At 43.3% G+C, this 15,799-nt stretch overlaps 1 protein-coding gene across 1 annotated transcript in view; it reads right to left on the reverse strand.

Annotated features, from left to right (window-relative positions):
• Positions 1-15,799, reverse strand: part of IRF5 (interferon regulatory factor 5) — a 120,498-nt gene that overhangs the window by 40,908 nt on the left and 63,791 nt on the right. The window contains exon 3 of the mRNA XM_069229385.1: positions 2,133-2,322. Coding sequence (XP_069085486.1) covers positions 2,133-2,322 — 190 coding nt within the window. The remainder of the gene's footprint in view (positions 1-2,132; positions 2,323-15,799) is intronic.

Raw genomic sequence — 15,799 nt, forward strand, 5'->3', positions numbered from 1 at the left:
ACAAATTGAGCTAAATTCTACCACTGAATTGATTAAGGCTGTTTTCAATATATTCTTCTGAACCGAACCGTAATTAACAATTTTATCAACCACACTTGTAGATTTTTTGGGATAATATATATTTACACAGCGCAAACGTGACTTTCACATAAGCACCAGTTATATTACACAAAGTCGGATTCATGTTTTTTAAGGCACGGGGGATTTACTGACTTGGCCAGAATCGCAGGATTTTGAGCTGACGCCAGGACTCGACCTGGATCCCCAGTTCCAAAGTCGGCACTCTGGAGGTTAGCACATCCTCCCCGGTTTATGCTTCTTTTAAATACTGCATGTTTATATACAGCATTACGTTTCAACCCCGCACATGCCACGTGACTGAGCTTAAGCCACTTCCCTTTTACAAGACTATCAGTATCTGACAATACTTACCCCAAGAACACTGCGAAATTAAATATACTGAAAGGCTTGGCCATCTTCCACTTTTCGTGGAACTTTACATTCCCACCCAAAAAAATACAATAATACATTACATAATTAAGGGTCTGATTTAGAGTTTGGTGGACAGGCTATTCCACCACAAACACAACGGATATCCCGTCCGCCAGATTACGATCTCCACAGGACATAATGGAATCGTGACAAGGCGGATGGGATATCCATCATGTTTGTGATGGAGTAACCCCCTCCGCCAGCATCTAAATCAAGCCCTGAGTCTGTATTCGGAAATTATATCTAAGAAAGTAACCCAACTATCAAGGCGTAGTCACCAAAGATTTCCCACTATCACCCTCGGACAAGAAGATCAGCTCCTGTTTCTGTTGCACCCCTGCTCCTGTTAATCTTACTAGACGTAGGATCTGGCCTCCCGTTCCTGTCACTAACTCACTCTATTTCAACTTAACAACCCCTTCTCCAGTTTTCCTTCTTATGTGCGGTGCATATGTTTCTGTGCGCACTACGTAACCTCCAGATGATTCCACATCCATTCTCTTGCCTGGCTCCCCTTCTTCTTGGACGCCCTCGTATTTCTCTGCACCTCCTCTACATATCACTGTAACCTTGGAAACAACACGACCATCAAATTCACACTATTTACAGTGATGTGTACCGTTCCAGTACCTTTCAAATGACTATATTTTAACTTTAGAAATCAACTTTATACTCATTTGAAGCTAATGTTTCACCTCTACTGATCTGCTAGGCATCGACATACTTGTATTACAGAAATCTCCCCGACATACATATTGGGGGTCACTCTGACCCCGGCGGGCGGCGGGCGCCGCCCGCCTGGCGGGAACCGCCATTTGTCCGCTCCGCGGTCAAAAGACCACTGGGGCCATTCCGACCTTCCCGCTGGGCCGGCCGGCTCCGAATGGAGCCGGCGGTGTTGCAGGTGTGCGACGGGTGCAGTTGCACCCGTCGCGCTTTTCACTGTCTGCTAGGCAGACAGTGAAAAGCAGGCTGGGGCCCTGTTAGGGGCAGTGCCAGTGGCATGGGCAGTGCAGGGGCCCCCAGGGGCCCCAGGACACCCATTCCTGCCAGCCTCTTCCTGGCGGTGAAAACCGCCAGAAACAGGCTGGCGAGAAGGGGGTCGGAATCCCCAAGGCAGCGCTGCTTGCAGCGCTGCCCTGGAGGATTCTCCCAGCCGGGGGAAATCCGGCGGGAAACCGCCGGACCCGGCTGGGCGACCGCGGCTGTACCGCCGCGGTCGGAATGACGAATGAAGCACCGCCAACCTGTTGGCGGTGCTTCCGTCATTCGCCACCCTGGCGGTCTATGACCGCCAGGGTCGGAATGAGGGCCATTGTGTCTTAAATGTCGTTTACAAAATATTGTACCATTGTGTGTAGACTTTATATTAACTCCATAGGGGCAATATTTTTGTAAACAATATTTCTCTCCGATAGCACTCCCATCTAAATGACAACTCTCTCGGTCAAAGAGAATAAAAGTAAAAGAAATTCATAATGCTTCACACTGCTGTCCCACCTCCCTCTCCTTTTGCTACTTTCTTGACTAACCACTTCCTGGAAAAAACACACACCTACAGGTGTCACCCTTCCCCATCCAGCATCTTCACCAATCACAGTCCCACTGCTTTTTTTCTTTTACACTCCGGCCTCTTGTACCTCCATTGGTCTGCTGGATATCGCAAACTTCGTAGATTTTGAAGGGCTGCATAGGTGTCTCCTTAGTACCATCGTACAGGAGCTTGAATTCACGGCTTTTGTTTAAGGCGCAACGCAGGTTGGCTTTCCACTTGGCAGGGTCTGGCTCATCCACACCCTCCTGGTACTTGCCAGTCTCCTTGGCCCAGGCCTAGAAAGACAGAGAATGGTGAGTAAATGCATGAATAAACTGGTTGCTGTTTGTGATCCATACAATCCGTAGGGCCCTAGTAGTTACAGGATTCTCTGAGGCAATGACAAGGAGCTACTGTCATCTGATTAGGTGAGACAGATAAAATCCAGAGTGACTGTGCTATTGGGAATACAACACAAAAATACCTGATTGGTTGTGATCTCAAAGCAGAATGTTCGAAGCAGCAGGATGAAAGCTAAGGTCAGAAATGCTCTGGTCACCATTTCCTCCAAAGGCTGACTTTAAAAAACACGTTGCTGGTGTTAACTCACCTTTTCATAAGAATAAAAACATGTTATTAAGCACTCGATTTTGCACTTCTGCTATTTTCTTAGGGCTTAAAATAATTGGTGCTACTATCATTCAAATTAATACTACTCCATTCACAGACCTTGGACACACGGAATGCTTAGCCGACCTTGCTAGGATTTGAACATGTGAGCTCAAGATCACAGCTGATGTTAATGCCAAGCACTGCCTTGCTGGGCCATCTTGTGGACATTTGAAAAATTTACTTTGAGGACTCTCCCCGCTAGTGTTGGAGTGCGAACATTATTAATAAACATTGTGACATTAAAAATTGCGTGAAATAACATATAATAAAAGGCTTACTTGAAAATCGTGTATTAATAAATAAAAACGTGTAGCTAATATGGTGGACACCATAAACAATATGTATTATTATGAAAAATAACTGTCTAATGAGAATGTATTTTGTTTATTCATAATTAAATGTACTGAAAGATTAATATTAATATGTACTAAAAGGAATCATAGTTTAAATATTATTAAATGTTTCATTCTCCATGTTTTAGCATTGGTTTTAAAAAGGCCTCAAGTTTTTGTAATTTTGAAGAGGCAATGCTTAAAATGTTACGCTGCAAATTAATGTTTCTGTAAGCATCCTGTGTGACTTGCTCACTGTGGAAAAGATATGTTCTAATGTTATAACATTTCTTCGTCTTCCTGGGGTGAGATAATGTGTACCCAGAACAATAGTCTTCAGTGCTCAGGTATAACCTGCAACAATTGTATTCTACTGTGGAAACTGGTGACTGCAGTGAGAGAAGATGAGCTAATACTGAATGCAGAAAATGAAGAAAAGATACTTCAGAAATGTGGAAAAAGATCATTGTCTCTCACCTAAACCACCCCTTAGGCTGACCAATAGAAGCTTAGCTATTTGCTTTCAATGGATTTAATATATCAAAACTCAGAGGTTGAAAGAGCAGTTCTCAGTTTTCTATAGATTTCCTTTTCTCAGCTAGTGAAATGATGTGTTCCTGCTTCTTAGCTCTCTGTCTATGATTCTGTCAGTTCAGATGCATTAAGGTCAAACATTACTGAACTTTTCCCTATTATGTAATTGCCCAATGAAAAAGACCAGGAGATGCTCCACTGTTGGAGACATTGCTGCTTGCTGATCCTTTTAGGAGAGGTATAACCAAATGTGCATTTGGCTTTCGTGCAGATTTTTAAGTTTTCTCTTTTTAGAGCACCTAACAGATATTTTAGTTAGCGCCATAGTCAGATGTTTTCCAAATTAATTTTGTCTTCTTTTCTTTTAGCATGGAATAGTAGAGTAATAGTTAAGGATGTCTAAATCTTAATTTGTTTCATATAAATTGATTGTAAACAATTCATCGGTGATAACTAAATGTATTCTGTGTCAATCATTCATATGTTATTGTTGTTATTCTGCATGGTGGTTCTTGAATGTTTAATGATAAGTATTCTGTCTAAGTTAAGATTGTTTCGAAGTTTTGGTAAGACTGTGTTATTACTACACTTTTATCATTTGGTCTTGCATTTGATTTACATACTCTTAGCATTGTTAATCTAAAGGGCAATGAATGTTTGAACGTTACTAAACTGGTGTGGTGATTCATGGCCACATAGGTCATGGTGCGTATAAACTACTGACTACAATATTGAAAGTGATGTTTATTGATTTGATCTTATTGATTTGACTGTTAGAATGGTATCTCACGCCTATCTGAGTCCAAAGATTTGTGTCGACCTCCAAAGGATAATTGATGGTTACCCTATATATGTAATAAATTATCAAAAGAAATATAAGGCTGACACGCCCACAATTTTGGATGGCTTCGTCTCATTAGGAAGGATGCTCCCTGTTTTTATTAGTTATATGTCATTTAGAGAGAATTGGGAGGGTTTGATTTTACCCGTGCTTGATGAAATTTTGAAATGTAGTTTTGCCAGTGCTTGTTTGGAGATGTTCCCAGTGATTCTAGTGTGATTTGTGCTTAAGTTATGGTTTGCTCTTGCAGTGCTCATGGTGCATATAAATCATAGGTTATGGTGTGTGTAAATAACTGACTCCAATATCGAAAGTGATGTTTATTGATTTGATCTTATTGATGTTGACAGTTAGGATGGTATTACACTCCTATCTGAGTCCAAATATTTGTGTCGATCTCCAAGGTTATTTGATGGTTACCCTCTAAGTGTCACCTTATAAATAAATTATCAAAAGAAATATAAGACAGGACATGCACACACTAGTGAGAGAGAAAAACCCCAGAAAAGGCTAGAGGGTTAGATACTCTTTGATGATGCTTCCATCAGACAGAAAATATAAGTAGTCCACCCTAGTTTGTAGGAACTTGGAAATCCCTCACAAAACATGAATGCATTACTTGACTTGTAGAATGTTATTTGCACTAACAATGTGAAAATATATTGCTGTTAAGTAAAACCTCTCTGTTGGTAACCCCAATATATTTGGAATGCTTGTGAGAAAACACCATATAGAACTTTCCTGGTCCAGAGACTAAGGGGCATATTTATACTCTGTTTGCGCCGGATTTGCGTCGTTTTTTTTTACGCAAATCCGACGCAAAACTAACTCCATATTTATACTTTGGCGTTAGACCCGTCTAGCGCCAAAGATCTTGGAGTTTGCGTCATTTTTTAGCGTGGACACCTTCCTTGCGTTAATGATATGCAAGGTAGGCGTTTCCTTCTAAAAAATGACTCCGAGGCATGTGTGCCGTATTTACACTCCCGGGCAAAAATGACGCCCGGGAGTGGGCGGGTCAAAAAAAATGACGTCCAGCAGCTTTAGCGTCATTTTTTAACGCCTGGTCAGGGCAGGCGTTAAGGGACCTGTGGGCTCGGAAGGAGCCCAGAGGTGCCCTTCCATGCCCCCAGGGACACCCCCTGCCACCCTTGCCCACCCCAGGAGGACGCCCAAGGAAGGAGGGACCCATCCCAGGGAACTTAAGGTAAGTTCAGGTAAGGTTTTTTTTTTTTTTTGGGTGGCATAGGGGGGCCTGATTTGTGCCCCCCTACATGCCACTATGCCCAATGACCATGCCCAGGGGACATAAGTCCCCTGGGCATGGCCATTGGGCAAGGGGGCATGACTCCTGTCTTTGCTAAGACAGGAGTCATTTAAATGGAGGTTGGGAGTAAAAAAAAATGGCGCAAATCGGGTTGAGGCGAAAATTTTGCCTCAGCCTGACTTGCCCCATTTTTTGACGCCCAAGCTCCATTTTCCCCTATGCCGGCGCTGCCTGGTGTAAGTCATTTTTTTTGATGCACACCAGTCAGCTCCGCCGGCTAACGTCATTCCATAAATAAGGCGCCCGCATGGTGCTTTGGAATGGCGTTAGCCGGCGTAAATTTTTTGACGCACAACTGAGTTGGCGCAGTTGTGCGCCAAAAAGTATAAATACGGTCCTAAGGGCCATATTTATACTCTGTTTGCGTCGTTTTTTTTAACGCAAATTCGATGCAAAACGAACTCCATATTTATACTTTGGCGTTAGATGCATCTAGCGCCAAAGTTCATGGAGTTTGCGTCATTTTTTAGCGTGGACACCTTCCTTGCGTTAATGATATGCAAGGTAGGCGTTCCCGTCTAAAAAATGACTCCAAGGCATGTGCGCCGTATTTATACTCCTGGGCAAAAATGACGCCCGGGAGTGGGCGGGTCAAAAAAAATGACGTCCAGCCGCTTTAGCGTCATTTTTTAACGCCTGGTCAGGGCAGGCGTTAAGGGACTTGTGGGCTCGGAAGGAGCCCAGAGGTGCCCTCCCATGCCCCCAGGGACACCCCCTGCCACCCTTGCCCACCCCAGGAGGACGCCCAAGGATGGAGGGACCCACCCCTGGGACATTAAGGTAAGTTCAGGTAAGTATTTTTTTTTTTTTTTTTAATTGGCATAGGGGGGCCTGATTTGTGCCCCCCTACATGCCACTATGCCCAATGACCATGCCCAGGGGACAAAAGTCCCCTGGGCATGGCCATTGGGCAAGGGGGCATGACGCCTGTCTTTGCTAAGACAGGAGTCATTTCAATGGGGGTTGGGAGTAAAAAAAAATGGCGCAAATCGGGTTGAGGCGAAAATTTTGCCTCAGCCTGACTTGCCCCATTTTTTGACGCCCAAGCTCCATTTTCCCCTACGCCGGCGCTGCCTGGTGTAAGTCATTTTTTTTGACGCACACCAGGCAGCTCCGCCGGCTAACGCCGGCTAACGTCATTGAATAAATACGGCGCCCGCATGGTGCTTCAGAATGGCGTTAGCCGGCGTTAAATTTTTTGACGCACAACTGCGTTGGCGCAGTTGTGCGTCAAAAAGTATAAATATGGCCCTAAATATGTTGCTTGGTGGTTGGGGTTTTGTGTAACATAGTTGATGAACAGGGAAATGGGGGGAAGGAAGAATGAAAGAAATACGTGAAAGAGGCAAACAGTTAACAAATCACCACATACATACGCATAGCTTTGAATTCAGGATCACTCGATATGGACTGTAACTTTTGTCATGTATGAAAAGAAAGAGTTTATTTAGCCCTCCACAGTATAGAACATCCAAGCTTTCCTCGAGAAGGTAATAAAGTCTAGCCTGTTTCTGAGTCTGGCCATTACCACTCGCCAATGGCAGAAGGTGAGCCAGTGATTTGCTATGCATGATGGCAGGATTGTTTTGGAAGAAAGGTTATGACTTCAATCCCTCTTGTGGTGAGAAGACCTGACCACCATCTCCCTTTAGTCAGAGCCCACATATAAGCAACATTTTTAACTGTCTTATGGAGTGGATTGAATGTGAACGCCAGGTACCAGTGGCTTTGTTGGGGATATGGTATATGACCTCCACGTTTCATAAAAGAGCTGCATCTTCACCCAATCCACATATGTGCATACCAAGTCTGCTCTTCTTTACAAAGGTGTCATAAGCCTTTTTCAACCTGCTGTCCCCTAATGAGTCTCATTTTTAAAGTCAAAGCCTACTAGACAGTGCAGCTTCTGGTTGCAAAGACATATCGGGAACAAGCTGAAAGCTGCCCTTGAAATGCATTTCACCATTGCTTACCATTGGCTTGGTGTTTTGTAACTCACATGCTTGCTTTCTATTTGCTGGCTTAATATTTTTAGGTTGTCACCATGTCTTTGCCTATCCCATGTAGCACAGACTGATTACCATCTCTCTTACTGGCTCTTTGTATTCTTCCACGAGTGCTTGCTTTCTGGGAACTCTGTTTTTCTTTTCGTGAGGCACTCCAGAAGAGTACATGTGTTTTCAGTTGTCTCCTGTATTGTACTTAACAGCAGTAAATGGGCTGTAAAACGTGCTTGAAAATGTTTCCTGCCTCCTATCTTTCTGCTTGATTGATACTATTTATCTATGACAGCACAGCAATCTCGTATGTCTGTGATTAACAATGTTCTGCCTACAAACATATTTATTTTAGTCAGTCTTCTTTACTAGTAGCATAACATAAACAATCCCCTTCCTCAGTTTCACACCCATGCACTGGAAGTAGAGGAGTGGTGGGGTGCTAAAGCACCCTCAAAATAACCATGGTGAACCTCAGAAGGGCATGAGCAATAAACAATCATTTATATGTGTTATCTTCTCATATTTGCTGTGCAAAGACAGAAGTCAAATGTTAGCTCTGCATCCTAGGGCGATTGATGTTTACTTTTCTTTATCTGACTGCAAAGTGAGAATATTTATGTGAAAATATAGATGGGCACAGGGGATGTGAAAGCAAAAGCTTTAGAGTGTTATTTTTTTTTAGCATACAACAACATTTAAATGCCAGTAAATGAACTGTACAAATATTTCATAATATATTTGAATTATGAAAGCACAAGTGAAACACTGTTTTTGTAACTCTGGCAGTGCTCTATCACACCATGCATTCTCCAATCCATGCCACTCCACTATACAACACTCTACTCCACTCTACGCCCCTCCACTCTATGACACTCTACCTCACTGCATGCCACTCTACACTACAACACTTTTTTCCATGCTATACCACTCCACGTCCCTCCACTCTATGCCACTTGCCTCTACGCCACCCCACTCTATGTAGCTTCACTATATGCCACTCTACGCTGCTCCATGCTACACCTGACTACTCTACTACACTCTGCGCCACTCCACTCTACACCACTCCCCACAACGTCACTCTACGCCACTCCACTCTATACCAGTACACTCTATGCCATTCCACTCTACCCAGTCCACTTTATGACACTATATGCCACTCCACTCCACTCTACTCCAGTCTACCCCACTCCACTCTACACCAGTCCATTCTATGCCCCTCCATTCTACTCCACTCTATGCCACTCCACTCCACTCTATGCCACTCTACTCCACTCTATGCTACTCCACTCTACCCCACTCCAGTCTATGCCACTCCACTCTACGACACTCCACTCTACACTAGTCCACTCTATGCAACTCCACACTACGCCACTCCACTCTACACCACTCAACGCTACTTTACTCCACTCTACACCACTCCACTCTCCTCCACGTTGGCACTCTACAACTCCACTCTACAACACTAGTCCATTCTATGCCACTCCACTCTGCGACATTGTATGCCACTCTACTTTATGTCACTCTCCTCCACTCAACTCCACTCCATGCCACTGTCCTCTATGCCACTAACTTTTAGCCATGCTGAACAGGAGCCATATCCTATCATGATGTCATATTGGCCTCCGCTGGCAATGACATCATAACTCCTCTCTCTCTGCAGAGACAGCATAAACCTTAATCGTTCTCCTCACTGACGCAGTGAGTCTCATTTTCCTTATGATATCATATAACCCCCTCCCTCATTATCATAATTCATTTACACAGATAACAGAGACAAGATAATCCCTCACACTTCCTCTGTAGTGACATTATGATTCTCGCTTTTCCTACAATTATGTCATACTTTCACTCTCTCTGTAATGTCATATTTCCCTTCTCGTTGCTTTAACAACATAACCGATCACTTTTCCTCTTCAGATTATCATAAATATTTCGTATCTGCAAATACATCATACCCTGTGACGGAAGTCTTGTTAGCAAATACATGATGACAGCCATGATAGCATGCATTTTTTTAAAATAAACCTCCAAAACGCCTGGAAGACCACAGCAGGAAAAAGTCAGAAGGCAACCCCTAAAGATGGGGGTTCTTTCTGACATAAAAAGCCAGTGGCTCTCTGATGGTTGGATTATTGTATAAAGCTTTCAAACAGAGAAGCCAGATGAGGCGCCACAATCAGAAACTGAGTGATTTCCCCACCTCTAATTGAGGTGTGGGAATTGCACAATTGGGGTATGCCCAGCATCCGCCTAACCCTAGCTAAGCTCTGTGGTGGGTAAAGGGAAATGTGGGCATTGCCAAGAAAGCATATCCATACTGAGGTGGTGGACCAAGCAGATTTAGAGATGACATGACGACACAGCACCAATGAAAGAAAAAATAGTTGGTGAGAATGACCAGACTCTAGAGGGTGTGGAGGTGCTGTTCCTGCTAAAATATTGTGTGAGCTTTGCAACGGAATAATGGTCAAAAGAAGACCAAAATAATTAAATGGTACTTTGTGAAGAATATTAAACCTTGCTTTGCTGGATGATTTCATCAGGGATGTCATTTCATCAGGGATGTCACTTGAGATGCCATCAGTGATGTCACCGGCCATAATTTGTGAGGTCATAAGCAGTACATTGCTGGGGGCATGAGTTATTGTTAGCTTAATGATAACTGCTGAATTTCTATGGTTATGCTCATTATTATTATTATTAGTATTATTATTATTATTATTATCAATTCCATGACAATAGATTGATTAATGGTGATTTGAAAACAGAAGTTAATACAAGGGCACGTGCTGTGTTGGAGATGTTAGTAGACAGTGCTGGAGTGTTGACTGGTGAATGAATAAATGGATTGCTATTTCAAGAGTGTTACAGCTGCTTTCAAGGAAGTATACCAGCGCTAACCAGCAAGTCAATCCTAACAATTAACTAAACATCCTTGAACAGGAAAGTATTCAGACTTTTTTTTAAATGTATCTTCTGTTTTAATCTCTCTTAGTTCTTTAGGTAGATCATTCCTTAATTTCACCTTGAGAAGGGAGGAGAAGCGACCACCCCTCCTTGACTTCTGAACTCTTGAAATGGAGAGAAAATCCCAGTTAGAAGATGGCAGATCTTCTACACAAGTATCACTAAATCTCTTACAGAGATAAAGAGCCCCCATTTTCTAAAAAGGATCTGAAGATGTCCCATATGGCCTTAAAGGTGTCCCTTTTGTTCGCTGGTTAGACAGGGTCAAATAGATTGCCTTCTGGGGCTGTTCTGGGTCACACGGGTTGTTGTATTTTGCACCAGCTGTAGTTTATTTAATAGCACTGAAGAGACCCCCATGTATTGAGAGAGTTGGATTCGTCCAACCAGAGGGCCACTAAAGTGTGCCCAGTAGGTTTCCTTGTATGAAATAGTAGAAATATTAAGGTATTTTTTAGCAACTTAAGTGAAACTGGTTGGTGGCCCGTCAAAATGGATGTCGCACCTCTTATGGCCACCTAGGCCCAGACCCTTGAAATTATATTTAAACCAGAGCTTGCTTTCCAGGAACACATTGCAAGGCATATGTTTAACTGTTTTTCGTTGTTGAGAGTACTGCGAGAAAATGTTTGCCATATCTTCCATACATTTTTCAAAAGTTGTACAGTCTCTTATTTTTTTTCAATTGGACTACAGTAACTTTCCATATTTGGGACTTTTCCCAATATCCATCACATCATTTACAAATAGTTCAGCATGTGGTCGCATAATTAATTCTAGGTCTTAATAAGTACTAAACATGTTTCTCATCACTTGATAACTTCACATACAGCCTATTCAGAAATGCACTTTTTTGAAATCATTTTGTATATGTCACTGAGCCATCCAGAAGACAGCTCCTAAATATATTCAGATATTGTAAACGCTACAACTGAGCCATATTACTTCACACTCAATCTACGTATAGAATAGGAGCTGGGGGTAGACCTTTGCATTCACGAAAGGCAACGTACTGGTATGCTTTCCTGTTGGCTTTTTGCAAAACTAGATCCTTGATACATTTTAGCAAACTTTTAAAAACTCATCTGTTTTCTTCATAAATCTCCTTAATCACCTAAATCCAATTTGGAGCCAGCAGACCCGGTATATGGCTAAGTGTGTAGTTTATAAGTGCTGATTCAATTAAATAAATCAACCAATCAATCTGGACTGACACTAAAGAGATAAAAGTGCGACAGACAGGTCTGGATTTTAAAGAATCCATGTCAGGCTATGGAAGATGATTAAAGCAGAAGATAGTAGTCTTTCTTGAGTGCATTACAACCAGTGGGTAAGGATCAGTCACACTCATATTTGGACTGAGTTAATGGTGTATGCCAATGCCAGAATGGCCTTAAACCAGGTTCAGCATCGTAGAAGAGGCAGACTGTAAATATTCAGTTGTCGAAACAGGTACTATCTATATTTTGGGCCTCTGTATATTTTAGAGAATATCTCTAGTGACTGGCCAACAAGATAAGAACATATCATGAGCTACTAACACACTTTTTAACCGCACAAGTTGTTAGGGTTTAGCTACACCGTGATAGTGAAATGGCTATCCAAATTGCAACTAAAACACTTATCCATATGGAGGAATATTATTTATAGTTGAGTATATGGTTGGTAAGGACAATTGTCTGGTGGATAGATTGCCTCATAATGTAATGTCTCGCAATAAAGAAGCTTGTGAAAGCATTGACGAACCGAAGAAGGTTGGATGGCAGTAGAGTATTCTAGTAATTGCAGCTCTACATGTTAGCACGAGAGGAAGGAGGAAGATAAAAAGTATAAGGTTTTGAGGTGGTACTGTAGCGATGATGGAACGGGGGAAGGTGGGGTGACAGCAGAAAATGCTTCCGTTGGTCTGTCTTCATGTGGGAGATGAGAAGAAAAAAAGAGGATAAGTAATATAAGGTTTTAGGAGTATCTTACTAAGGGGTGGTCAGTGAATTATTTTGTACTTGAAGGTTCTTGTGTGGTTATGAATCAGAATTGAAGGCCCACTGGGTTTGAGGTGGATAGACACTGGCCTATGCTTACTTATTTAGGTTTACCAACACTGCCCAAGAGGGGCCTTTAGGGGATATAATTACCAAGAGGATCTTGCGAGACAAATATAGGTGGACGCAGGTGGCACTGGGTGTGGAAATGGTAGTGAAAGAATGCATAACGTATGAAAGAACAATGAAATTCACAATCCTGGGGGACTATCTCAGTCAGGTCAGACATATAACACCCCCTTCATGTTTTTCGGGACAAAATGTCACTAAACGCTGGTGTTGCTTGATTACCACTCCAGGTGCCCAGATGTCACTCGGGAGAATAATTAAGGATTTTATTTGGGAGGTGTTTTCAGAATAAATGGTGAGGTCAATGGGGTTTAACTGTGTTTGGCCGATGTATCAAGAACCTGGTTCGGGGATCTATCAGACACAAGTGTATGCCTGTGTAGAAGCCAGGGTTCGACAGACTGGTGACAATAAGGCAGTCAAGAATAGTTTCCAGATGGCCTCCGCTAGTAGGCTGAAGCAGACAGTGATGGACAAGGATATAAGGTGGGCTTAGAAGATGGCGGAACGCCACAGAAGCTGATTTACCAAATTGCCAGGGGTACCAGATGTTACATGCTCTCTAACCGCAATAGGCATCAAGGGTTTGACCCACTGACCTTCCCATAGCCCCTACAAATACTTCTATTGCTGTTAAGGGGCTAGGGAAAGGGTAGGAGCAAACACTGTAGAAAGAAAACAGCTTCTCAGAGCTTGGCTTTTTGTTCGCGTTGCTGCCCCTTGCTACCATTTGTCCCTTGAAATGAGACTTAGCGAGGGCAATGTGAGAGGTCCCAAAGGCTATGACAGGAGTGGTATCTACTACTTCTCGCTATAGTTAGTTGATGTCCAGGTGGAACACTCTTTCAGGGGTAAAGAACAATTTGTGTGTTGACAGGCAGGATTCCTAGAACTACCTGTCTCCTCTCTGCTTAGAAAACAATGGGGAGATGGCAGCAAATTTGGGTGCGGTATAGGTACTACTTACACGTAGGATGCAGAAATTTACAATGTGTTTCGTTCGATTCAGAAAGGGCTAATTATGACAGGGAAATACTTGTCCCATGTATACTTGTTTGTTTGGAGGATAGATCAAACTACTTATGGAATTTTCAAAGTAATCATTGAATACGACAGTCTTATTCTTCTAGGAGTACCTATCTCGGTAACATTGCGCCAGAGGAACACCACCCAGGTGCAACATTCTGCGTACCGAAAAATGTTGCAAATACGTTTTTACACATTTAACTTCTTTTATTTCTCTAGAGGGAAAAATTCAATTCAATTTCCATTTCAAGAATACATTTAAAATTGTCCTGTAATAAAGGGTAGCAATGGCAAACATGCACCTCCCATTAGTGTCCCTCAGTATTTACGGAAAGTTGAGTGTATATTTGAGAAGTCTGCAGGTGGTGCTGTATGGTTGGCTGCCTTGCCCCCCACAGATAGAAGTATGTATTCTTCAATACATAATATTTTTACATATGTGTACATTGGTTGTAATAAGTAAATACATTTAAAATGATTTCAGTGACATGAAACCACCTGCACGGAGAATGCGAATACACACAAAAAAGCAGGTTTCAGAGTAATCACTTAGATTTTTAGGCAAGAACTCCCAGGAACGACCACGAATTCCCCACCTAATCCTAAACTTTGCAATACAGAGTTTTCATTCTGTTTGCAGAATATATGTATTTACAAATTACGTTTGCGAGGGTAATATTTTCCCAATTTTCCCAATCCCGATTCTGTAATTCTACAGTGTGCCTTCACAAATCCATTCATACCGTTTGATTAAATGCACGCAAGCAGACTAGTCAAGCGGGCCCACCAGAAAGTAGATTTCTCTGTAGAGAGAGGGTGATGCTGGGCTTTCTCAAGAGGATCTGTAACCCCAGACCTGGCTGAAATCGTTACACACCGGAGTTATGTCATGCTATTGATAATGTTTGACCAATGACTTTGTGTTTCACCACTGCGCATATTAGTTGCTCAATGTTCACCAGTAGCACATTATGGGGGTCATTCTGACCCTGGCGGTAAAAACCGCCAGGGCCAACGACCGCGGGAGCACCGCCAACAGTCTGGCGGTGCTCCCATGGGCATTCTGACCGCGGCGGTACAGCCGCGGTCAGAAACGGAAAACCGGCGGTGTACCGCCGGTTTCCCGCTGCCCTGGGGAATCCTCAGCTGCGCCGCCATGGGGATTCCGAGCCCCATACCGCCATCCTGTTCCTGGCGGTTTTGGCCGCCAGGAAGAGGATGGCGGTATGGGGTGTCGTGGGGCCCCTGGGGGCCCCTGCAGTGCCCATGCCAATGGCATGGGCACTGCAGGGGCCCCCGTAACAGGGCCCCACAAAGATTTTCAGTGTCTGCCATGTCGGAGCCGGCATCCTCATGGAAGGGCGTTTCCCGCTGGGCTGGAGGGCGGCCTTCTGGCGGTCGCCCGCCAGCCCAGCGGGAAACTCAGAATAACCGCGGCGGTCTTTTGACCGCGCAGCGGTATTCTGCTGGCGGGACTTTGGCGGGCGGCCTCCGCCGCCAGCCAAGGTCAGAATGAGGGCCAATATGTTTTGTTCAGCCTAGCCGCCTATTGGCTTTGACATGGCATTAGCCATTACTTTCTGTATTCAGTTTAGCCGCCTATTGGCTTTGACATTGCATTAGCCATTACTTTCTGTATTCTGCCTATTGGCATTGACATGCTGTATTCAGTCTAGCTGCCTATTGGCTTTGACATGCTATTAGATATTACATGCTGTATTCAGTTTAGCTGCCTATTGGCTTTGACATGATGTTATACATTGCATTTTGTATTCAGCTTGGCTGCCTATTGGCTTTGACATGATATTAGACATTGCATTTTGTATTCAGCTCAGCTGCCTATTGGCTTTGACATGATATTACATTTGATATTTAGGTTAGCTGCCTATTGCCTTTAACGTGGAGTTAGACATTGCAGTTGAGAATCCAAGCTGTATTTTTCCAAGCTGTGTTTTTGCACAAG

The sequence above is a fragment of the Pleurodeles waltl genome, chromosome 4_1 (assembly GCF_031143425.1).
Source record: "Pleurodeles waltl isolate 20211129_DDA chromosome 4_1, aPleWal1.hap1.20221129, whole genome shotgun sequence".
NCBI classification, from domain to species: Eukaryota; Metazoa; Chordata; class Amphibia; order Caudata; family Salamandridae; genus Pleurodeles; species Pleurodeles waltl.